Below are 23,334 nucleotides of genomic sequence, written 5' to 3'. Positions count from 1 at the left end.
GGAGCATTCATTGATTTCATTTCCCCCCCCCCCGCCGTGGTGCTCAGGGATCTGTGCTCATCTGTGCTCAGGGATCATTCCCGGCAGTGCTCAGGGGACCCTCTCCAGGGCGAGGGCTCCCACCGGGGCGAGCCGCCGGCCGAGCCAGGGCCTGGCCGCCCTGTCGCTCCAGCCCCAGGAGAAGCCTTTGCAGTCACCGGGAAGGGCTCGCCGCCTCTCCGAGCCCCCGGCAGGCAGGCGCGCACTGTACAGGCCGCAACAGAAACCCGCCGACTAACTCCCTCCCCCGGCGGACGAGCCGCGTTATTAATACAACTTCACCAACGGCGTCTTCTCCGGGAGCCGCCGAGCCTGACCACAGCTCGTTAGGGGCCTCCCTGCCCGCCCGGGCAGCTGGGATTCTGCAGGAGACAGGCTGAGATGAGCTGAAGGAAGCCGGGAGCCCTTTGTCCCCGCCTCCTCGCCACCCCCAGGCAGGAGCAGAGACCCACACTTGGCTTCCGGAGGCGCGGGGGCGGGGCGGGGGTCTTTGGTTCTGTTTTTCAGATGCTGCCTGGCATTTGCCACGGGGGCACCAGTCCATGGGTGCGGTGGCGGCGTCTTCGCCGTCCTGTGAGGCGAGGGCTGGTGCCTCGCTTGAGAGGGTGGCCGGGGTCACTGTTCCGGGGGGCGACCCAAATCCCACCTGACCTCCCTCGTCCATTCCCTTCCCGCGTGAGCCAGTGTTTATCTGGTGTTTGCCTAGGGTCCCCGTCTACTCAGTGTTTGACTGCGGACCTTCGCTCTGAGTGTCCCGTGATAGTGCAGAGGGCCTGCACTTGGACGCGAAGGAATTAGAAGGGTCGGTTATAGCGGAGCTGTGTGTGTGTGTGTGTGTGTGAGAGAGAGAGAGAGAGAGAGAGAGAGAGAGAGAGAGAGAGAGAGAGAGACATGCTTTTTAATAGGGTAGCATGGTGGTGAAAAGTTGAGGCTCTAGACACAAGTTCACATTCTGACACTTCCTCTTCTAAGTGGGGCAAGTTACTGATTCCTTTGTGCCTTGTGGGCATTTTAGGCCTGCAGACTTTGGCCATAGGATTGGAAGAATCACTATTTCTGAGACAGAAAATGCCTGACATACGACAAGCATAATGTGTGTGTGAGTGTGTCTGTGAGTGTGTGAGTGTGTGTATGAGAGTGAGTGTGTGTATGAGTTTGAGGGTGAGTGTGTGTGTGAGTGTGAGAGTGAGTGTGTGAGAGTGTGTGAGTGTGTTTGAGTGTGTGACTGAGTGTGTGTGAGTGTGTCTGTGAGTGTGTGAGTGTGTGTATGAGAGTGAGTGTGTGTATGAGTTTGAGGGTGAGTGTGTGTGTGAGTGTGAGAGTGAGTGTGTGAGAGTGTGTGAGTTTGTTTGAGTGTGTGACTGAGTGTGTGTGTGTCTGTGTGAAATTGTGCCTGTGAGTGTGTGTGTGTGAGTGTGTGACTGTGTGAGTGTGTGTGAGAGTGTCTGTATGTGAGTGTGAGCGTGTGTGTGTGTGTGTGTGTGTGTGTGTGTGTGTGTGTGTGTGTGTGTGTGTGAGTGAGCGTGTGAGCATTTCATAGTTCCCGCCAAGGATCCTTGAGAATGACCTGGGCTGTTCTGGAACAATCAGAAGGGCAGGAGAAACCTGAGGCCTGCCCACCTCAGCGTTTGTCTGAGGGTGAGGGTGGGTGGTCTCCAGAGTGAGGCTCCCGGGTCAGTGCTGGTTCATGGGGCTCACGAGGAGGCCGGGGCAGAGTGACCCCACGATTGGGGCCCGACAGGAACCTTCTTCCTCTCCCAGCTTCCCGCAGCTCTGGGCGTCTGCTCTGGGGCCGCCTGGAGGTGTGCCCCTGGCCTAGGCCTCCTCCTACCTCCTGCCAGGACCGCTGTCCCGGGAGGGGCCCAGGGGCCACTACTCTGTGCCTGCAGTCCCGTCTAACTGGCCGGCTGCAGTCGCTTAATCGGTTGTGCTTCACAGCGGGAGGGACAGTGTCTCCCGGGATCAGCCTTGTGTGTGGCTATCGGGCATCGCGTAGCAAACAGCCGGCAGGAGCCCGCGGCCCCCCGGAGACCCCCCCCCCGTCACCCCTCGCTTAGCGGGATTCCCACCAGCAGGGCCTGCAGGGAGCACGGGGGCCCAGAGCCCTGCCGGGAGCCTGGAGGTCGTCCCTCAGATGCGGGCGTACCCAGTGCCAGCCTCCACCAAGCTTCCTCGCCAGGCAGGGGCCGCTGTGCCGCCCACCCCCTCCCGGTGCCCTTTGGCACTTTCCTTCCCAAGCCACTGGTGGTGGCCAGCGGCCCTGCAGGGCCACGTCCTCCCCTCCTCCTGGAACGCCGTCTCGGAGGAAGGCCCAGCTCCGAGGCAGAGAAGGGACCCGAGCACCGAGGAGTGGGGGTGGGGCGGGGAGGGGACCAGCGAGAAAAGTAGAACTGTTTGCAGCGTCGAGAGTCGGGTGCTGGGGCTGGCTGGGGTTTGAGGCCGGGGGCCGCGCCCCCTGCTGCAGTGCTCTGGCAAAGGTCTGCTTCTCTGGCAAACACCCGCCGCTGTTTGGGGCCAATGGTCAAGTTCTCCTGGACGCCACCATTTCTTCAACTAGTTCCCGAAGTTGTGTCTTGCGGGATACTTGGGTGGGGGCCACCAGTGCCTTTCATGCACTCTCCGCTTTCCCCTTTCCCCTTTCCCCTTTCCCCTTTCCCCTTTCCCCTTCCCCTTCAGGCACTCAGAGCATCTGTTTTCCTCTTGTCTCGCCCATTTCCCATCCTTAGTTGCTCAGAGCTAAGGGTTTTGGTTACAGTTGAGCCCTTCCGGGCCGCCCGCCCCAAGGGGCTCGAGACCCAAGGTTTGGGGGAGTCCGGCCTCCCGAGCTACGCCTCAGCGCACAGAGTCCTGAGGTGCCAGGCCTGCGGGCAGATTGTCACCTTTGCTTCCAAATCCTCTTCCCAACACACGCAGCCCTGGCCGCCCCCAGGCCCGGCCCCACCCCCTCGCCTCTCGCTTCCGCGCGGCTTTGTTCTGGCAGGTGTGGTGCCAAGGTAAGCCGGCGGCATTAGTATTCACACTCGCGCGTGAGCCGCCGAGCTAACACGCACCAGAGGGAAAATATTATTTCTCATAAATGCTCAATAATTATAGTCTTTATTGCATCCAAATCTATATTGTGACACATAGTGGAAAGCTGGTGGGTTTAAGCTGGGAGAGACGTGTAGGTGAAAAGGGAGAGAAGAAACAGACGTGCCTAGGAGAGGTTCCCCCCCCCCCCGGCATAAACACTGGGCAGGAGGCGTCGGTGGGCCGGAGACCCGGCCAGGACGGTTCAGCGTCCGCTGCCATAGCAGGAGTGCGCGGAAAGCTTCTGGGCAGTTGGCAAGGCTTCCGAGAGGAGAGGAGGTTTCCCCTGCGTCTGTGTGGGGACGGGGTGGGGGTGGGGGGTGGGGCGGCGGGGAGGCGGGTTCCAGGCAGTGCTCAGGGGCCCAGCCTGGGTGATTCAGTGCTCAGTCTAGTGGGCAGTGCTGGAGACCACCGGGGTTGCCCCCAGCGATGCTTGGGAGGGGGTGTGGCTCCGTCAGACATCGGGCATAGAATCCAGGCCTTAGGCATGCAGAGCCGTTCCCCCAACTCCAGGAAGCGTATTTCTTTTTTTTTTTTTCTTTTTGGGTCACACGCATCGATGCTCAGGGGTTACTCCTGGCTTTGCACTCAGGAATCACTCCTGGCAGTGCTTGGGGGACCATATGGGATGCCGGAGATCGAACCCGGGTCGGCCGCGTGCAAGGCAAACGCCCTCCCCGCTGTGCTATCGCTCCGGCCCCCAGGAAGCGTATTTCTGACTGAGCACTTACTCGTCGTATCTCCCACTCCCATCCAAGGGACGAGACTTTTTTTTTTTTTTTTTTTTTGCCCAACAGTAGATGTTAACTAGGAGAGAGGAATGGGAGCCAGGCCAAGGGGGCAGGTTCTGCACGTCCAGTTGTCTTGGCTGTTTGCAGACGGAGGCGGAGAAAACCATGAGGCGGATGGCGTGGCCCGTGGCATGAGCTAACCCACAGGTTTTGATGTAACTCTGGTCCAGTGGGCATCCTCGTGCTCTCTGGGAAACGTCCAGGGTAGGGGGTGGGGTATCGTATGCTCGTCTGGAAGCATCTGGGTTGTCTCACCCCCTCTCCCCCCAGAAAGGCTTTACAGGTTGGTTGTTTTCCAAGGGGGAAGTCGAGGGTGTGAATGTGGGGCCCTGAAGGAGGGCTCTCACCCAGTGCCTGGTAGAATCCCAGCACCCACAGGACTTAGCTGGGTGTCTCAGGCCCTTGGGCGCCCCACCCAACCCAGAGAGCGGGGCCTGAGCGGTTCATCTCCTGGCTCAAGCTGGCCGGCGGGTTCAAGGGAGTTGACGTTGCTTCAGCGAGGAAGTGTTGAGTTTGAGGTGGACAGACAGCAGGCCACGGTGGGGGGAAACTGGCAGTTCTGATCAATAAAGGTTTTTTTTTTGGTTTTTGTTGTTGTTTGCTTTTTGGGTCACACCCGGCAATGCACAGGGGTTACTCCTGGCTCTGCACTCAGGAATTACTCCTGGCGGTGCACGAGGGACCATATGGGATGGATGCTGGGGATCGAACCCCGGGGTCGGCCATGTGCAAAGCAAACGCCCTACTCGTGCCGTTGGTCCAGCCCTTGATCAGTAGTTGTATTGAAAGCCTGTCCCCCCCACCCCGTGGGTTGCGGGGGGTCGTCGCTGCTTATGTCTTACCGTAGCAGGGCCGTGGGTATGACCGAGCCCGTGTAGAGCCCGGCACATCTGCTCCCACCCCTTCCACGCAGAAGGACCGTCCCTTGGAGGAGGACAGGCAGGGGTCGGGGTTCCCCTGCGGGTTTGAGTGGCGGCTCCGTCTCTCCTCGGCCCACGTGTTCAGACTGTGACTCAGAAGTGAGGGGGACACGGTGCTTAGAAGGGGCCCGGTGCTCGAGGGCAAAGGCCTCGGGGCCTGCGGGTAGAATCGGCGCTGGGACTTGACAAACCTCCCTCACCGCCTACCTCACCCTCCCTTGCTGTGGGAAGGAGGCGTGTGCGGCGTGGGGCCAGAGCAGGCGTGTTCACTGCTCAGGTGTCTCCCTGGCTCTGTGCCCAGGGGTCCCTCTCAGCAGTGCTCAGGGGAGCATAGATGGCGCCGGGCATTGGACCGGCCCGCCACGTGCCAGGCAAGGGCCTCAGCCGCCGAACTCTCCTCCAGGTGGAGACCCTTCCCTTCATGGCACCCGGTGATGAAGCGCAAAGGCCCCGTCCAGCTACCTTGGCAAAGCCCCGTTTTTAATCCTCCCGCCCCTGGCGCCTGGTGCCAGCTCAGATTTGCCCCAGGCCTGGAGGCCGCGGCATGCGGAACACGGAGACGGTTTCTGCCCAGTCCTGCTCGGACTCCGTGGGGAGGTTTTCAATCTGTAAAACCACCAAGGAGATCATCATCAAAAACCACCCCCACCCCCGACCCCGCGCCCGGCCTGTGGCCTGGGCCGAGATGGACCCCCACTCCCGGCCCGCAGTAAGAGGGCGTCCAGCCGCGGGGGAAGGGAAGCGAGCACCCCAGGGATAAGTGGTCTGTGACAAACGGAGAGAGGCCCGGAGCCCCGTGGAGACGTGCTCCTGAGCCCGTTCTTTCGGGGGCGACGTTCTCCGCGGCAGGAAGTCGCCGAGACAAAATGAGTGGAAAAAGAGAGGGTTTGGGGGGGCCCAGGGCGCAGGTTTTCTGGGCTCACACACATCAGGTGATCGAAGCTAAAAATGGCTTAAAATGCTGCAATCACTTGGACCGCCTTACATAAACTGACCGGGAATCTGGGCCATCCGTGCCCAAGACAATTTTCTTCTGCCGGCGATAAGGATGGGGAATTAGTCATCGGGTATTTCCAGATAATGTAGTTAACACCTCGTGTACTGGGAGGTGGGCAGGAGCGGGCTCTGGGGACGGAGTCGGCGGCTGCCAGATTGAGTAAGGAGCGCGTGTATTTTTAACGTCTGGGGCACCACGGTGAGTCACTCCCAAGAGACGCCGCCCTGGGTGTGAAGGGGCGGGAGGTGGGGGGTACAGTGCGAGCCCCAGACAGGCCTCCGGTCATTCCTTCATTCCTTCGTCCCTTCACTCCCTCATCACCTGGCGACTGAGATCCCTGCACGCCAGGCCTCGTGCAAACTCCGGGGTCGCGGGTGGAGCAGGTTGGCAAGGGGGTGGCGGCAGCCCCTTTGGTGGGCCCAGGGACGAGAAGGCGGGTCCCTGTCCCCTACCCCAGGGAGGCTGGGGGCTCTCTGGATGAGGGACAGCCGTCCTCTCTCATTTCCAGATTACTTCCTCTTTTCTTTCTGCCTTGACTCTTTAATGTCCTACTTTGGGGCCCACCTTTTCACCAGTTCTCCGTCGGAGCACAGGAGAGAATGGTGAGAACAACCGAACCCATCCCCGGCCTTCTGTTTACGTGCAGTCCCTGGCTGTGTGCCCTCAGGCCAGTTGCTTTATCTCTCTGGGCTCGGATTTCCTTCTGCAGGGCTGAGCTGGGCTTGGCTGGAAAGCACGCTGAAGCTCCTCCAGCACCAAACAGAAGCTAAACTTCCCTTTCGCTTCTCGCCACCTGGCCGGAAGGGCCTTTGAAGACACTGGGCATAAGTTCAACTCCCAGCTCTGCCTTTACTCATTGTGAAGGATTTAAGGTCCCAATCTTCATTTGCATGGTGGGGGAGTGACAACCAGAATATTCTATGGAAGCTTGTCGGGAGGACAAAACGTGTGTGTGTGTGTGTGTGTGTGTGTGTGCGCGTGTATGTATGTGTGTGTGCATGTGCATGTGCATGTGTGTGCAGGTACACATGCATGTGCATGTGTATGTGTGTGTGCATGTGCATGTGCATGTGTGTGCAGGTACACATGCATGTGCATGTGTATGTGTGTCTGCATGTGCATGTGCATATGTGTGCAGGCACACATGTATGTGCATGTGTGTACATGTGTGCCCATGTACATGTGCATGTGTGTGCAGGCACACATGTATGTGCATGTGTGTGCATGTGTGTGCGTGTGTGCCCACGTACACGTGCATGTGTGTGCATGTGAGTGCTTATGCGTGTGTGTACATGTGTGCGTGTCTGTAGAGGGGGCATGCGGGTGCCTTTCGCTCAGCATCGGAAGCGTTCATGCGATGTAGTTCTCAGATGACTCATGACTTACAGAGAACTGTGTTAAAACCACAGCAACAGCGATTTGCAAGGGAAATCATTTGGCCTGGCTGATTGTTTATGCGGCAGCCGGTCTGATGATAAACTTTCCCCGAGGCCCCTAAGTGCATGCTCCTGCCCCGCCCACACTCTGTTTATTTTCTGGTTGTGGCTGTTTTTACGTTTTGTTGTGGGGCCACATGCGGTGTGGTTCGGGGGACCAGGCTCCAGTCAGCTGCATGCGAGGCAAGCGCCCCGCTAGCTGCGTGATCTCTTGGGCCCCGGCTCTGGGAGGATCAGGCCCGCAGGGACGTCGGGGGCTTCTGCCTGGGCCGGGCCAGCCCTGGGGGCTCGGTGGCACTTTCCTTCGGGGCTCACGGACATGAGTGCCCGTGCCGTAGCCCTGCGGGCGCCCTCCCGGCTTAGGGTCACGAGTGTGAGCTCTCGCAGCCACCTGGTTATCAGTGGGAGCTGCCAGCCTTGGCGGGTGGGGTCCCGGGAGGGCTCTGCGTCCTGGGGACGGGGTCAGTGTGACCGACGGAGGGGAGGCCGTGCTGGAGGGCGCGAGTGGCAGATACATCCACTAGTCCAGGGAAAAGGAGGCCCGCAGGACGCTCCGAGCTGACCCGAGTCGGGGCAGAGAAGGAGGCCCCATTCTGGGGTGACCTTGGGAGGGGTCCAGTCCTCTGCCGTCCAGCCCGGCCTCTGGAGCACTGGAGGTTTGGGCTCCGATGAGTGTGGCCTTCTGGCTTCAGAGTGTAAGCAGGGAGTGAGTGGGACAAGGGGACAGTGAGAGGGACGTCACCATGCAGGGCGAGGCTGTGCCCAGGGGTCGGTGCTGACCAGGGGCCGGTGGGCAGCGGGGGGCTGTATCTGGGGAGCCCGTGGGGGACAGAGGGAACCCGAGGGAACCCTTTGGGGGGGAGGGGCGTTCACCGACCTTCCAACACGCACGCGTCAAACTTCCCGCGTTGCTTCCTGCCTCCGCGTCTCTGTTCCTGCTTGGGAGCGGAGCCGGGGCTGTGGGATCTGTCCCTGGCTCCAGGCTGGGGCGGGGGTGGAACTGGGGCTCCTGCTGCCAAGCTCGGACCTTTGGGGCCCCGTCCCCTCCTGCTCCATTGTCACTCGTGCCCGAGTGTCTGCGGGGAGACGCGGTGCCTCCAAGGCTGGGCGCTCCGGGCGGGGGCTGTTTGCTCTCCTAAGAGGTTCAGGTACGGGGCTGATTGCGTTCACTGGAGGGAGCCCCGGCCCCAGGCACCCCTGGGTGGCGTCTCAGATGACACTACAGAAGTGCAGTGTGACACGCGCCACCCTCGCCTCTGGCCCACCGCCACCCGGGGGAACTGGGTCCTGACTCTCTGTTGGAACCTTCTAGACATTGAGGACTGTTATGTCAGCCAGCTTGGGGCAGGGGTGGGGACTCGGTGCTTGGGCAGGAGGAGCAAACCCTGCGTCTGCCTGGGCACGGCTTCGCGTGTCCCTTCAGCAATGAGTATGCCCCGTCCTGAGTGTCCCGTGTTTCGGGTGCCAGGGCCCATCCCCTCCCTGCCCCCCGTCTGCCCACTCGGCTCCCTCCTGCCTCAGCCACCTGATCCCGTCTGCGACCCCACAGCACAGGATCGGGGTCTCCCCGCAGGACACGTCCTGAGACCCCACCGACAACGGCGGGCTTCCCTGTGTTATGGGCGGACCTCAAGGCCGGAAGTGGGCCTTTTGGGGGGGATGCTACGGTCAGGGAGCACAGAGCCGGGGGGACACCTCTGGCTTTGGACCCTGCGTTCAGTGACAGGCCCGCCTCAGCCTGGTCCCTACCCTGGACCTCCCGGGACCTGCCTCGTGGACGTGGTGCCCCGTGCAGTGAGACGGCGGCATTGCCGAGTCCCGGGGTGCTGTCCAGGCCTGACTGAGTCGGTCAGTAGGAGCTGGCAGCTCTGGTCAGTGTCCCCCAGAGTGAGCGATTCCATCCACAGGGGTCCAGGACAACCCAAGGGGTAGGAGCCTCAATGAAAGGGGGGGCGTCTCTCTGCTGTGGCCTAGGAAGAGCACGGGGTTAAGGCACGTGACTGGCATGCTGCTAACCATGGCTTGATCCCCAAATACTACTCGGGTGTCCCGAAGGCTTCTGAGCCTCAGGGTGGTGGCCCAGGGGGTCCCGGGCTTGAGGGGCGAGAAGCACCACATCCTCCGGCCCTGGTCGGACACTGGGCCAGTAGGCCAAGAACCCCAGGGGGGCCCGAGGACACTTGAGTTCCCCCTGGGAGTCCCCCCTTCAAGGATTTGAGGAGGGGGACGGAGCTAAGTAATTCCTGCAAAGGGGGGGGGAGACCAAGTAAGCTGGGGACCCATGTAGGGCACCCATGACCGACATCTCCGAGTCGCAGCCCCCTCGACCTGCCAGCCTCCGTGTCCCCGAGCCCCCAGTGGCACGGTTCCGTGGCTCCCCGTGCCAGTGGCCCCGTGCTTTGCTGCCCTGGGGCCCTGGCCAGCTTGGGGGTGTCTCCGTGCGCTTCCTCAGACAGTCCCTGAGGGCCTCTTCCCACCCGGGGCACCCCCTCGGGGTGCTGCCCAGGACCCAAGTGGCTTCCCACATGCCATTGCGGGTCCCGGCGAGGGCCGGGGACACACACGTCAAGCCCCCCTCTTCCCTCTGTGCTCCGGGGAGCCAGCCGCAGCTCGGACCCCCACACCCCCACACCAGACACGGGGAACACCGCGTTCACCATGGATTCGAACCTGAGCACTTCCGGCTCGGGCCTCTGGGATTTTCCGCCCCCCCCCCCCCCACTCAGTGCAGACACGCCCAGCCCCTCCCGCCCCTCCCACCCCAGCTCCCCGGCTCCCTCCGGGACAGAAGCCAGGGTATTGATTCTGGTTCCGTCGGGCTCAGGGAGCCAGGTCCTCCCTTCCCGCAGAGAGGGCCCGAGGAATGGAAAAGTACCAGGAGAAAGGACCAGCCTTGCCGGAGAAAGAAAGAACCCAGGGCTTGGGTTCGAGCGCAGTGCTGGTGCTGGCTCGGGGCTCCGAGCCCTCCCGCACGGCGGCCCCGGGTCTTCAAAGGTGCAGGTGTGTTCCTGGTGCCTTCAAATTAAGTTTGGGAACTTCAATGACGAAGTCCCGAAGGAAACTGTCAATTAATGCGTTTGCACGGGAGCATCATACTCGGGAAGAAACACATCTTCAAACACAGACACTGTTTTTCAACCCTTAAAAAGTTTGCGGGGTGCTCGGTTCCCATGGCAACCCGAGGTAATGGCCTCCATCCCCTCCTTGAAGACTGTCGCCCGGTGTCTTCCTCTTTCTTTCTTCTTAAACTTAGTCTTTCATACATGCCCATTTAGAAAACAAAAAGAGGACTAAATTGAAATCTGGCAATGAGACTTGTCTGAGGCAGGCAGCCTGATTTATCAGCTCAAGGGATTTCATTTGTGTGCACCCCCTTATTATCTCATGATTCCTACAAATAGCGCAGCTACCTGCGGGGAAGAGATGGAGAATTTTGAATTGATCAGATCGTCTCCCCAGCCCATCAAACACACAAACACACTCGAAAGGCGACGGGAGCGGCCTGTCTCTGAGGAAGAGGCGAGGGCGAGCAGGGCGGAGAGCAGAGGCTGGCCAGGGAGACTTGGGTGTTACTGCCGGCCCCCTGCCTGCGTTTGTAAATAAAGTTTTATTGCAACCCAGGTGGGCTTGCGCGGGTGTCCGTGGCCGCAGCTGCTTTCCCAGCCACGGTGGCAGGCTTGAGCTGCTACGAGGGGGACGGCACGAGCCCCGGAGTCCGGCAGACTCAGGTTCCGGCCCATTGCAGTGAGCGCACTGGTCCTTGGTGTGTTGAAGCGAGTGTGTCGTGGTTTTGTGGCTCCCCTTGCTTGTCACCATTTCTGCACCTTTGAAATGGGCCTGACAGCAGGATCCCTTCATGTGTGTGTGTGTGTGTGTGTGTGTGTGTGTGTGTTGGGGGGAGATCAGGTGTCCAACCCTGTACCTACATCAGCGTGGAGCAACACACAGGACACAGGAAGTATTTCTGGGACTCTTTGGTTTGCCAGAGAAACCCGAAGGTGCCTTGCGCTGGGTCCGAGAATCCCGTGGCAACTCAAGCCTGATGGTTGGACCCTTGTTCTTGGGTCCAGAGGCTCTCGGGGCCTTTCCTGTGACCCCAGGAAAGGTCGGGGACCCTTTCTGGATGGTGACCCCAGACCCGGAAGGGAAAGAACAACAAAAGCAGCCAGGGCCGTCTAGGAAGAAATCTTTAATGTCTATTCAGCCTGAAAGAGTTCAAGAGAGCTATTTTTTTTTTTCTCCTTTTAACTAACCAGCTCAAGTCCATGCCTTCAGATTATAAAAGTACCTGAATTGCCTAGAACCTCTGCATGCAGGGCGCCTTCGTATTTACATATATTTACATAGGGAGAGAGGAATGAGGGCTAGCCTTATTTACAGTCTACAGAGGAGAAGAGAAAGGCTGCCTAATTGTATTTCCTAAAATACAGTCCATGAGTAGTCAGTGCAGGCATATTTAGATAATATTTGCATGAGAGAATGCGACTTAAGAGAAAATAAAAAGGCATACCTTCATAGCGGCCTAGCTAAGGTGTTGCACCATCAAGGTGATTTTGTCGGGGTGTGTGTGTGTGTGTTTGTCTTATCTCTAGTCTGTTTGCATCAAGTGCCGTGAAGTGTTCCCTGGCACTGAGGCAGAATTATTGACCCTGGCAATTAAAGCAAGAGCACGCGCGATCATTTCCGACCAAGTCCCAGCAAGCTGCCGGTGAATGAAATATCTATTGTTTCTCATTATCTGCCCACCCGTGATGAGAGCCCTCCGCGGAGGCAGCGCCTGAGCTATCACCATTAATTATGGAAGTGATATAAATGAGACACTCTCCACAGTATGTTCTAAATGAAATATTAACCAGGCCAGTGTCTTTGAGCCTGAGAGATGATCTGTTTGAGCAAGCCCTCGATAAAAAATATACACACGAAGGCAGACAGGCAGGCCTCAGACCTCGCAGCCGGCTGGCTCTGAGCCGGCATCGGCAGCTGGGGGTGGGGGGGCAGAGTTCACCTGTCACCCCAACGGGGCCCCCTTGGGAGACCCAGTGGGTTTTCAAGCCCCAAGCCCCCCTCTTTCCCAGTTCCATGTGTAGGGAATCCATAGTATACACACATCTATAAAGTCCATCGTTTAAAACTCAAGCTGACAAGTCTTAAAAACTATGCAAACAGCTTGCAGGGGCTGTCGCCCCAAAACTCGGCCCGCCCGGGCTTGGGAGGGCCCAGGGATCCCCCAGCAGGCCAACACGGCAGAGCAATTCTGTGAAGGAGGAGAGGGGACACTCTTCAGGTGTACCCCAGCGCTGTTCTCTGCACCCTCCTACTTGAGGGGGGCCCTTTCTTCCCGCCTGGCAATGATTTCAAAGCGTTCACAATATACATGGCAAATGCAGGGGCGTACACTTATATACAACATACAGAGCTAGGATAAAGTAGAACAGAAAGTCCAACGTCTCAAATCAACGTGAACCCAACTTCTTCTTTCATCTCCCGTGGACACTCGGCACCGAGGAGGCCCGGGCAGGACACGTCACTGGCCAGGCTCCCGCCGACCCATCCCTGCACCTTTGGGTGGCAAGTTTCTACGTCGCTTCTGGCGAATGGTCTCCGGTGAAGCCATTGGCAAGTAGCTGCCCGCGCCCTTTCCCGCTGCAGCCCCTGGGCTCCGTGTCTGAGTGGACACAGCCCCGAGTCCTGCGGCTGCCCCAGGCGGCCTGGGCAGGGACGCCAGGGATAGAGCCAACAGCATGGACGGGGCCGGTCATCGCGTCTTTGGCAACCCCCCTCTGGGACATACCGTGGGCACACCCTGTCCCCCTCTTGGCCTCCGGGCCGCCCCCTCGTTAGGACTTGCTCCCACACCCACCTGGGGTCCCCCGCACCCCGAGAAGGGACACAGGAGTTGGAGGAGGGTGGCTCTGTTTCAGAGTAGCGGCGATCTGTGACCCGTAGGAGCACAGGCGGGATGCAGGATGAGGCAGGGCAGAAGGATGCGGGTGCTCCCGTCCTGCTGAGCCCGCTCTGGCACGAGAAAACACCCAGGCAAGGCCCATTCTCTGCCCAACACCCTGTCCACAGCGGTGCCCGAGAAGGATCTGAGCCTGGGCCCAGTGGCCACTCCAGACCACTCTGAGTGTGTGTGTGTGTGTGTGTGTGTGTGTGTGTGTGTGTGTGTGTGTGTGTGAGTAGAAATGGGGGGCAGTGGTTGGGGCTACCCCTAGACCACTCTGATTGTGTGTGTGTGTGTGTGAGTGTAAATGGGGGGCGGTGGTTGGGGCTACCCCTATACCACTCTGATTGATTGATTGTGTGTGTGTGTGTGTGTGTGTGTGTGTGTGTGTGTGAGTGGAAATGGGGGGCGGTGGTTGGGACTACCCCTAGACCACTCTGATTGTGTGTGTGTGTGTGAGTAGAAATGGGGGGCAGTGGTTGGGGCTACCCCTAGACCACTCTGTGTGTGTGTGTGTGTGAGTGGAAATGGGGGGTGGTGGTTGGGACTACCCCTGGCTGTACTCAGGGCTTACTCCTGGCTCTGTGCCCGGTCACTGTTGGCGGGGCTGGGGGCCCATCCACTCAGGCTCTGAGAGTCCCCACCCTGAGGGCAGGTCTGCCGTTTCCTCTGGGCAAAGGTGACGCCTCCCTCTGGTCGACAGTGTCTGGAGTGGCTGGTCGCAGAGGCGGGGAGGAAGATTGTGTTTTCAGACGCACGTGCGGAGTGTGACGATGGCGTCTGAGCGTGGTGCGGGCGACTCTCCGTAGGATGCTCTGAGGCTTAACACGGTGTGATCTGGGGGAGTGGGCCAGGGGGCCGGGCGGTGGTCCCTTACTGCGCCTCGGGTCCCACGTTCTCTCCCCATTGGCCAACAGGGATTGGCGAAGGGGCGATGCTCAGGGCTTCCTGGATCGGGGCGCTTCCTCGCCAGCCTCGAGCAAAGGCCTGAGCGCCAAGACTCAGTTCCTGAGGCAAGGGCCCGGAGGTGGCATTCGAGCAGCAGCACCTCACTCCCCGCAAGGTTTAGTTTTAACTGAAGTCCACCTGCCGCAGAATCTCCCGTGTGTTAATCCAACTGTTAAAACTTCAATTTAGCTCAACGGCGGGAAAACCTCCCTTTAACTTCTCCCAGGGGCAAGTTCAGCCCTGACCTCCCACTGCGGGCCATGCCAGGGCATCCTGCCGGGGGCAGCAGCGGGGCCTGGCAGAGCAGAAGGCCGAGAAGCCCCGGGGAGGGGGAGTCAGCTGAACTGAGACACAGTCCGGGGGCAGGCCGGCTGCAGGGAGGCGGCTGGGTCCGTCTGCGGGGCTAGCCCTGTGCCTGCGGGCCCACCGCTTCCAGTCTGTGACAGAAACGGGGTCCTCATCCATGCGGGAGGAGCTGTCCCTGCCTGCAGCATTCCTGGAAGCTTCTCCGGCCCATCCCTTGCACGCAGGCCGGAGTGCACCTTCTCGGGCAAATGCACCTTCTTTGCGAGAACTCGGTAGCAGAGCCTGGCCTTTGGGGGGGCAGAGCCCTTCTGCACCGTGCTCCCCATTTTCTTCAATGGCCTCACGGGAGTGGCGGGGTGTGTGTGTCTGTTGTTGGGTTGACTGGGCCTTCAGGGCCGCCCCTCTGGCCACTCCCCGCACGCAGCCGGGTGGAGGAAGAGGGGATATCACTGGCTCCGACCAGGGGGGCGGCTCTCAGGCTGGTACCCAGGTGCCTCGGTTGTAGTTTCTTTTGATCGGGGATGCAGATGGCACTTGCTCACGACGGTCTGTGACCCCGGCGAGGTGGCCTTGGGAGGGACGCTTGGGCTCCGCCTTTCCCTCCTCTGGAGAGTGACCCACTCTCGGGGGCGGCCCGGGGAAGACAAGAAAGCATGTGCCCACCAAGGTCTAGGAAACTTTCTTCTGCCCGATGCCAGCGGCAGGCCCTGCAGCTGTGTTTGCAGTGGGGAGGTCCTGGCTTTGCCTGGGAACGGGGCAGCCAGAGGGTACGGAGAGACCCTTTCTCCTCACCCTGCCGCCGCGCCCCCGGCTGTCCTCCTGGCCTGCTGCTCTCGGCTGTCGGCCCCCTCCACACCCGCCGAGAACCCCCGCCCCTCCCGGGCTCAGGAGCGAGGCTGGGCTCGGGCATGTGTTTAGGTTCTCTCCCTGCTCTAGCCCAGTCTACGGGAAGACGGGCATCTCCTCTTCCTTTCCGACACGCATGCATTTTCACGTAGAGTCAACCTGCAAACTGAAGGTAAAGGGTGCACCGCGTCCCTGTCAGAACGGAAGTGCGAGGAGGACTGCCCCGGCATTGCTGAGCGGGGGGTGCGGGGTGTGGGTGTCTGTGTTCTCCCTCCCCCGGATCCGGCTTCTCAGAAACCTCTGTGCCTTTCCTCTCAGAGTCGATATTCATTTGCATTCGGTGCTGACGGCTACAAACAGAGGGTGAGCAGTTATCAAATAAACGCTGATGGGGAGTGGCGCCGTCACCGCGTCCATGCCGGCCACGGGTTTTGGGAGGGCGGGCGGTGGGGACGGCCGGGCCTCGGCAGTACAGGAAGGGCCACCGGCCTCCGAAGCCTGTGGCTGGAGGTTGCGCGGCTAATCCAGCGGTTCGTGAGCGGGACCGGGGAGCCCTCACCCCAAGGCTCCCCGCACCGAGTCCCCAAGAAGCACCCGGGCCCTTGTCCACACACTGTTGAGTCTGGCTCCAGGCGGCATTCAGGCTCGAGTGGAGATTCTCCCGGGAACCCTCTGTCCTGGGGGGCCTGTCCCACAGTAGCTGGAGCTGCTGCCCCCCTGCTTCCTGCCTGTCTGGGGCGCACAGACAAGCTGCAGCTCAACTGCTCGCAGTCCCCGGGGCCCGGTCCGGCGGCGGCTGTTGGCGTCTCTCCCTTGCTAGGACTCTTCCGGCTTTTCTGGATTAGGGAGCGGCTCCCCGAGGCCCCCAGCGCATCCTTAGAGGGTGCTCCTGACGGTGCTCTCTGAATCAAGCCTCCCTGTGTATCAGCGTGGCTGTCTGCTGGCTAATAAGGTTTCCCTAGCGGGGTTCGGCCCAGATGGGGGGTGCTGGCAGCCCACGGGCCCCAGAGGAGCCATCCGTTGCGGTGGGCGCCCACCCAGAGGCCCCCCGAGGCCCCACTCAGCGCCCGGAGGACTCCCCCCAAAGCCTCAAGGGTAGGAGGCGTAGGGGCCCAAAGACGGGGTGGGTCCTTGACTGTCCAGGATGAGGGGCCGTGTGGCAGGGGTCGGCGAGGGGTCGGCGAGGGGCCGGCCAGGTGTCGGCAGCTCATCTCTGTCTGGGGTGTCGCGGGTGGGCCTGGCTTTCGGGCACCTCCGGGTCTGTGTTTCCTAAAACCACGTGGGAGGCCAGCAAGACAGACGGCCCCGTCCCGAGGCTGGAGGGGCAGGAGGCACAGCACCCCGGGGTGCAGGTCGGGCTGTGTCACCATGTCCGGTCTGGAGTGTGGCCAAGTGAGAGTTCCGGGGGGTGAGAACAACCCGCCCGCCCCCCACCAGCTGACTTCCTGGACCCTCGCTACACCGAGGTGTGTTTGCAAAACACCCGCCCAGCTGCGCCCCGGGGCAGTGTGTCACCGAGGAGGGGACAGTGGCCACGGGCCGCCTCTGGTCTGGGAGGAGGCCCTTCGTCACCTTCCCGAGGGGCTTCGGCAGTTGGGGGGCTCTCGGGGAAGCCACCCGCCCTCGGTCCTGTCTTGCTTCGTCCACACCCGCTGAGAGGAGACTCCCCAGGGGTGTGGCAGGGTGGGACCCTGGGTGTCGGGGCGAGCGGACTGGGTTCTCGCACCTCTCCCTAGGGTGCCGAGCCAGGCAGCCACCTGACCGTGCTCGAGTCTGGACGCCTGCAAAGTGCGGTGGAGACACAAGGAGGACGGCTCTGCGGCCCGGGCGGTGATGGCCCGTGGGCGTGTGGCTGGCGTTGGGACGAGCGCCTCGAGGGCCCCCACCGGGTTTGGGGGCTGCCCTGCCTCCCCTCCGCACCGCGCGGGATGCCGCGAGACAGAGGAGCCCGTCTCAATTCTCTTGCTGGGAGCACCGGAGGGTTAGGAGGAAGCGAGAGTCAGTGAAAGGAAATAGGGGGGTGGGGCCCCCAGTGGATGTCCACAGCCTTAAGCCACACTCATCCATTTGCAAAGAGCTGACCAAGCCACGCGAACGCCCAGCTGTGGGGCGTGGGCCCCGGGCCGCGGCCGGGGAGCTAACAGGGCCGTGACCCCGTCAGCCAGAGGCCCGTGCGGGCTCAGGGCTTGTACCGGTCAGTGAGGCGGCGGTGGTGTCCAGCAGCCCGCTCTGTCCTGTCCCCCGCCGTGCCTCGGACCTGACGCCAGGCCTGGCCAGCCGCCATCGGACAGACTCAGGCAAACGGGGCCACAGAGGGTGACGCTGAAATCCGGCACCTGCACCCACCCCTCCCCCCGGTACCCTAAAGGAACCCTAATCTGTTCTTTAACATTTGCTTAAAATAACGACACCTTTAGACCCGGTCCTAGAAAGGCCCCGGCGCCCGTGGTTCCGATGCCAAGGCTGGGTAGCAGAGGCCCTGAGCACTTGGTCCGGGCAGTCAGGGACTGGGATGCTCTGGGTGCAGACGGACGCCCACGGCCCAGCAAGACTCCTCAGTGCTCCCCTGACGGGGATCTGATCCCCACTTACCGCCTCCCGCCCTCCTCGGCACCCCGTCCCTCGCACTGATAATTAGCCGATGGAGCGTGGCCCAGGGCACATGAATCACCCCCCGAGGCACGTGGGGTGGGTGTGAGATCCCAGCGTGCCCGCCAGCCTCGTCTGCCTGGGAGCGCCAGCCCAGTGTGTTTAATGAGGACTCTCTGCAAAGTGGTCTCTCATGCTCCTCACTGCCCCCGGTGCTGGGTGGGCCAGTGGCACCTGCCTCCCCAGCCGCCTCGCCCACGGGTGCTCCAGGGGTGGGAGGGGAGGAGCCATGGCAGCCCGCAGTGGCTGCAGCCAAGCTCCCTCCCCCCGCCCAAACTGCAGGAGAAGGGGCGCGGAGGAGGGAGGACACAGTCCAGGGGCCACGTGGGACAGACGCGGGTGGCGAGCAGGGGCTGCCCATGAACTCTCTACTCTCAGCCCGGGCTGGGGGCAGAGAAGAAAGGGAAGCGCCCTGCTGCCAGCCCTTGCCAGAGCAGCTGGGTCAACCCATATGGAAGGTTCTGGAAACACGTGCGGTCCCAGTCCCACGGTGCATTGGGAAGCCCAGGGGCCGGGGCGGGCGGAGGGCGGGCATCCCCCTCTTTCCCTGGGCCGGGGAGAGCTGTCCGCGGTCTCTGGGCTGGAGCAGTCAGTTCCTTCCCAGCGGGGGGCTCTCTGCGCCCGCGGGCAGGGTCCCCCCTCGCGGCTCCCGGCCCGGCCTGCGCGGGGCTCCTGGCCTGCTCAGCGCCCAGCACGCCTCCAACCACGTCTCTCTCTCTCTGTGTGTCTTTGCAGCAACAAGGAGCGGCCACCACGGTGTACTGCGCGGCGGCCCCGGAGCTGGAGGGCCTGGGCGGGATGTACTTCAACAACTGCTGCCGGTGCACGCCCTCCAGCCAGGCGCAGAGCGAGCCGACGGCGCGGGCCCTGTGGGCTCTCAGCGAGAGGCTGGTCCAGGAGGCGCTCAGCGGCCAGGCCAGCTAGGGGCCCCGCCAAGGCAGGTCCGGAGAGAGGAAGCGGAGAGCAGCAGGCCCCGGGGAGTCCAGGAGCCAATCGCGGGGTGCAGGGGGGCGGGGCGGGTCTTCCTGGTGATGGGGAGCAGGTGCGGCTTGGTGGTGGGGGGTTTCTTTGTCTTAGTGGGGAAGCAGAAGCGATTCTCTCTGGCCGTCGAGCAGGGCCAGGGGGGGCCCTGCCCCACGCTGGTCACTCAGCTGGCATTTGGCGGGGGTGGGAAATGCAGGGCTGGCTCAGTCCCGCCACACTGAGCTCAGGGCTCACCCCTGCAGCCCAGGCCGAGCTCCCAGGGGGGCAGAATCGGGCTCCGGGCAGGGCCAAGCTTCCGGTCCATGAGCTCGACTGGCCGGAGCGGAGCCAGACCTTCTTTAGAGATGAGGCCAAACGCTTTCTGCATCTCACCGCCCCGACACCCTCGGGGTCCGAGGAGGAAGCACTTGGGGCCCCCGAGGAAAACTCCGGCTCTTTGCTGGGGGAGGCACTCGAGGGGCCCCAGAGCTTTCCCAGGGGCCCCAGGAGCGCCCGGCCACTCTGTCCCCCCGGGCCGCGGGCGTGGGCGTCCTCCTGTCCTGCCGTCCTGGGCTTAAATAAAGAACATGCTTGCGCAGCTATCACCCGAGTCTGCATTGTTTCTTTCAGTTTTGTTGCGGGGGAAGGGGGTTGTGTGCGTTTTTTGTTTTTTAGAAAAGAAAGCTGGGGGGTGGAGGGGGGATGAAGCGCTTCTTGTAGACGCCAGGAAAACACCGTTCTTGGGTCTTCTCTGAGTTTTTTGTTTTGTGCTTTGTGGCTGTCTGGGCCGAGCTGTCTCAGGCGATGAGCATGCCGGCGTGGTACTTTCTGTGGGGGAGAGAGAGAGAGAACAGTGACTGCGCTGCCCCTCACCCCGAGGCCTGGCCATCGCTTCCAGGAGGCCCTTCCCGTTCTCGGGGGGCTCGTTCCCCCTCCCATGACCCAGCGCGAGGTGATTGAGACCTTGTCCGAGTCTCTTGGGGGTGGTTTGGCCCCTCTGCCCGCACATCCCTTTGTTACTTCCTTCTTCCGGCAGGGCCTAGAAACTCCACCTGGGCCAGAAGGAGGAAAAGCCTTAGCGGAAGCACCAAGGAAGTAGGGCGAGACCAAACAGCACCCTAGACCTTGGGGCTCCGGCTCTGGGGGTCCCGCCAGCCACCACACTTCGGGGGAGGGGCGGGGGCATCATCCCCCCCCCCCCGGCCGGGCTCTGTTCCTCCTGGCACTCGCCCGACTGAGGCCCTTTGTGCCCACGCGCCAGCCCGTGCCCCCACCCCGGGGTGCTGCTGACGGAGGCCCTTTGCCTAGGTGGCCCCTGGCCTTCCCCACCCGTCTCTGGCCATGGCCCCAGGGTGTGCTGCAGTCAGTCTGCGAGTCCTCGAGCATTGGGGCTCCGCCTCCCGGGGGGGGTGTCCCGGGAACGCCACGACCCCAGCGAGCCCCCCGGGTGACCAGGAGACACGGGGACGCTCCCCCAGGTGCCATCCTGCCACCCCTCAGGGCCAGCTGTGAGGCCAGCCGGTAGCTCAGGGGTACTGGCCACCGGCAAGTGATAATGGGCCTGATTCGAGTTGAAGGTTCGTGTTCTCTCCTGGGCGGCCCCTCCACAGGCCCCGCCCCCACCTGAGCCGCTCTTGTCTGCTCCGACTCCTCCCCGGACCCGGGCCTGGCCCCTCCCCTCAGGGTCGCACCCGTTCCCCTCTGGGCTCTGATCGCACATTCTGGCCCCTTCTGCACACTTCTCCGGCTGCCCTTTCTGTCCCGCCTCTGCTCTCACCTTCTAGCATCTTCTCCCTGCCCCTCCCCCCCCCGACACAGAGCTGTCGCACGCACGGACTCCTCTCCGCTCCAGAAATAGCCCAAGATACAGCTGCACGGACTCCCTAATGGCTGCTCCCACCAGTGCCATGTTCCTCCCCCAGAGACCTTCTCCTCCACATTCCCTCTGGGGTCTCTCCTTGCTCACATTTCGGTGCTCTGCCCCTAGGGCACGCTGATTTGTTTCCCCCGCAATTAACACCCAGGCCCATGAGCTGTGTCTGCTGGTGCTTCCTCCCCCCGTGGGAAACGCCCCGAGCGTCCCCGACTCTGCTCCCAGCGGTGGCCACCCCTGGGCTGTGGCACCCACCAAACCAGCTCGGCATCATTCCCGGGGTGGCCGCCGTCCTCACAGGTGACCCCGGCCTGCCCGCTGTGTGGGGGAGGGGAGTGGGGCGCAGGGGCCTCCTGACTGGCCCGTGTCCACACGGACCCTCACTCCCGGGTCCATCAGCCGCCCACAGCCGCGGCGTCCCCGGCCCAGAACCCCCGAGGCTGAGGAGGGAGTGGACGTCTCGGCCGTGGAGGTGCCGCGTGGGGGTCGCAGGCCAGGTGAGACTCGCCTTCACGGTCTGACTCTAGCTAAGCGGGGGGGGGGGGGGCAGAGGCATGGGGGGAGGTGACGGCTACGCCAGGGCAAAGAAGCCACCAAAGCTGCAAGATGGCTGGGGGCCTCCGAGAGCCCGGGAGGGGTCCAGGCCGCCCCACCCCGGCTGCTCAGCGGGCCCACAGGAAGGGACACTCTCAGGGCACCAGGACGGTGCCCAAGGCAGACTGGCTAGTCCAGCCACCGCTGAGGAGACCCCTAAAGTGGGGGACAGCCCTCATGTCTCCCCACTCTGTTAGGGGAAAGAGAGGGAGAGAGGGAGGGGGGAGAGGAAGAGGGAAAGAGAGAGGGAGAGAGAGACAGGGAGAGGGAAAAAGGGAGAGAGAAAGAGGGAGAGAGAGAGGGAGGGAGAGAGGGAGGGAGAGAGAGGGAGAGAGAGAGGGAGAGAGGGAGAGAGAGAGGGAAAGAGAGACGGAGAGAGAGGGAGATAGAGGGAAAGAGAGACAGAGAGGGAGAGACAGGGAGAGAGAGACAGGGAGAGAGAGGGAGGAAGAGGGAGAGAGAGGGAGAGAGAGGGAAAGAGACAGAGAGGGAGAGAGAAAGAGGGAGAAACAGGGAGAGAGAGGGAGGAAGAGGGAGAGAGAGGGAGAGAGAGGGGAAGAGACAGAGAGGGAGAGAGAGAGGGAGGAAGAGGGAGAGGGAGGGAGAGAGAAGGAGAGAGAGAGAAAGGGAGGGAAGGAGAGAGATAATCCATCTCTCAGTACACAGAAGTCTTTCTCGTGCCTGAGGTCCTAGCCAACATGACGTGAAGGTAAACTGAGTCTCTCGAACAATCACCAGGCTTCCCTCTGCCCAGTGAGCCCTGGGTCCACTCGGCCAGGCCCCGGCCATCACGGCGAACCATCTCTCCTGGCAGACACGTGTCCTGTGTTTCAGCCAGGCGGGGGGAGTCCAGGGTGGGGGAGAAGGAGAAGGCCCCGGGCCTGACTGTCACTCTCTGTCGTGGTCAAGCGTATCCAAAGCTCAAGGGAGTTGCTCGCTGTCTCCCCTGGCCCCTGCAGATGGACCCCGTAACGGCCACACAGATGTTAATTCCAGACCAGAGGCGCTGCCACCCCCATCTCTGCTGTTGCTGTACATTACACACACACACACACACACACACACACACACACACACACCAGTTGCCAGTTGCGGCAAATCCTATTTCCTGTCAAACCAACGACATGGGGGCTTCTACTTGTGTTGCTAGCGTGGGGGGTGGGACAAGGAGTCGATTCGAACCCCGGTCCCCTGCCTGCAAGCCCAGGTACCCCACAGTGTCCACTGTCCAGTGGCCAGCACTGTTCGACTCCAACACACAGAGTTTCCCCGAAGACGGCGCGGCGAGTCGCACCCCGTTAGCATGCGGCCGGGTCTGACCCCCCGATACATTTCACCCAGTTTCTGCCCGAGAGAGCGGCTCTCGCCTCTGCCCCACTCTGGCCTGAGAGGGCGGCCCGGCCTCTGGAGTGGCCCCGAGACTCGGGCGCACCCCTCCCGCCAGGAGTGACCCCTGAGTGCGGAGCCGCCAAGGGCAAGCCCTGAGCACTGCTGCCTGTGGCCCCCGGACAAAACCAGACTAGCGACAACCAGAAAGGAAGTCAGCACTTTGGGGGATCCTGCCATTAGGGCTCACTCTGTCTGCCAGCGTCAGAGCCCAGACCCACCTGGCCGAGTCCCCTTTAGGCTGAGAGAGGAAGCCACAAGATATCACACACACACACACACACACACACACAGATGCACACATGCACACACACACACACAGAGTTCCCAGGTGGACCACGCCCAGTCCCATGGGTGGGGGGTCTTGCCCAGGAGCTCTCGACTTCCCCTCCAGGTGGACCCCAGCGACGGGCCCCAGAGCCACCACGTGCTTCCGCCTTCTCGCTCCACCTACCTGCCCCGCTCCCGCCAGCTCTGCCCGGGGCCCCTCGGGGTCTCCTGGCACGGCCCCTCCTGCAATGCCCTGCACTGAGGCACTTCCCAGGCGTGGCGGCTGGAGAGGGGTCAAGGAGG

At 61.9% G+C, this 23,334-nt stretch overlaps 2 protein-coding genes and 1 long non-coding RNA gene across 6 annotated transcripts in view; 2 read left to right on the top strand and 1 right to left on the bottom strand.

Moving 5' to 3' along the window:
• WWOX (WW domain containing oxidoreductase) overlaps positions 1-19,513 on the top strand; it is a 641,404-nt gene extending 621,891 nt beyond the window's left edge. For 2 of the 3 annotated variants that reach the window (XM_055145003.1, XM_012931903.2), the window contains one exon: positions 18,681-19,008. In XM_055145003.1, coding sequence (XP_055000978.1) covers positions 18,681-18,869 — 189 coding nt within the window. In that variant the 3' untranslated portion in view covers positions 18,870-19,008. Of the gene's footprint in view, positions 1-18,680 lie in introns of all 3 variants that reach the window. The other variant, XM_055145002.1, reaches the window with a different exon arrangement.
• On the top strand, positions 5,556-6,747 carry LOC129406750 (uncharacterized). The gene is made up of 3 exons (XR_008631206.1): positions 5,556-6,014; positions 6,392-6,418; positions 6,526-6,747. It is a non-coding gene; the product is annotated as an uncharacterized LOC129406750 (long non-coding RNA).
• A 91-nt stretch (positions 19,514-19,604) lies between the features above and the next one.
• The window catches only part of MAF (MAF bZIP transcription factor), a 286,455-nt gene continuing 282,725 nt past the window's right edge, over positions 19,605-23,334 (bottom strand). The window contains exon 3 of one of the 2 annotated variants that reach the window (XM_055145004.1): positions 19,605-19,736. Coding sequence is in view for 1 of the 2 variants with exons in the window: in XM_004600508.2 (XP_004600565.2) it covers positions 19,706-19,736 (31 nt within the window). In the remaining variant the exon portion in view is untranslated. The remainder of the gene's footprint in view (positions 19,737-23,334) is intronic. The other variant, XM_004600508.2, reaches the window with a different exon arrangement.

Source organism: Sorex araneus, chromosome 8 (assembly GCF_027595985.1).
Source record: "Sorex araneus isolate mSorAra2 chromosome 8, mSorAra2.pri, whole genome shotgun sequence".
NCBI lineage: Eukaryota > Metazoa > Chordata > Mammalia > Eulipotyphla > Soricidae > Sorex > Sorex araneus.
This window is presented reverse-complemented; position numbering and strand designations above follow the sequence as displayed.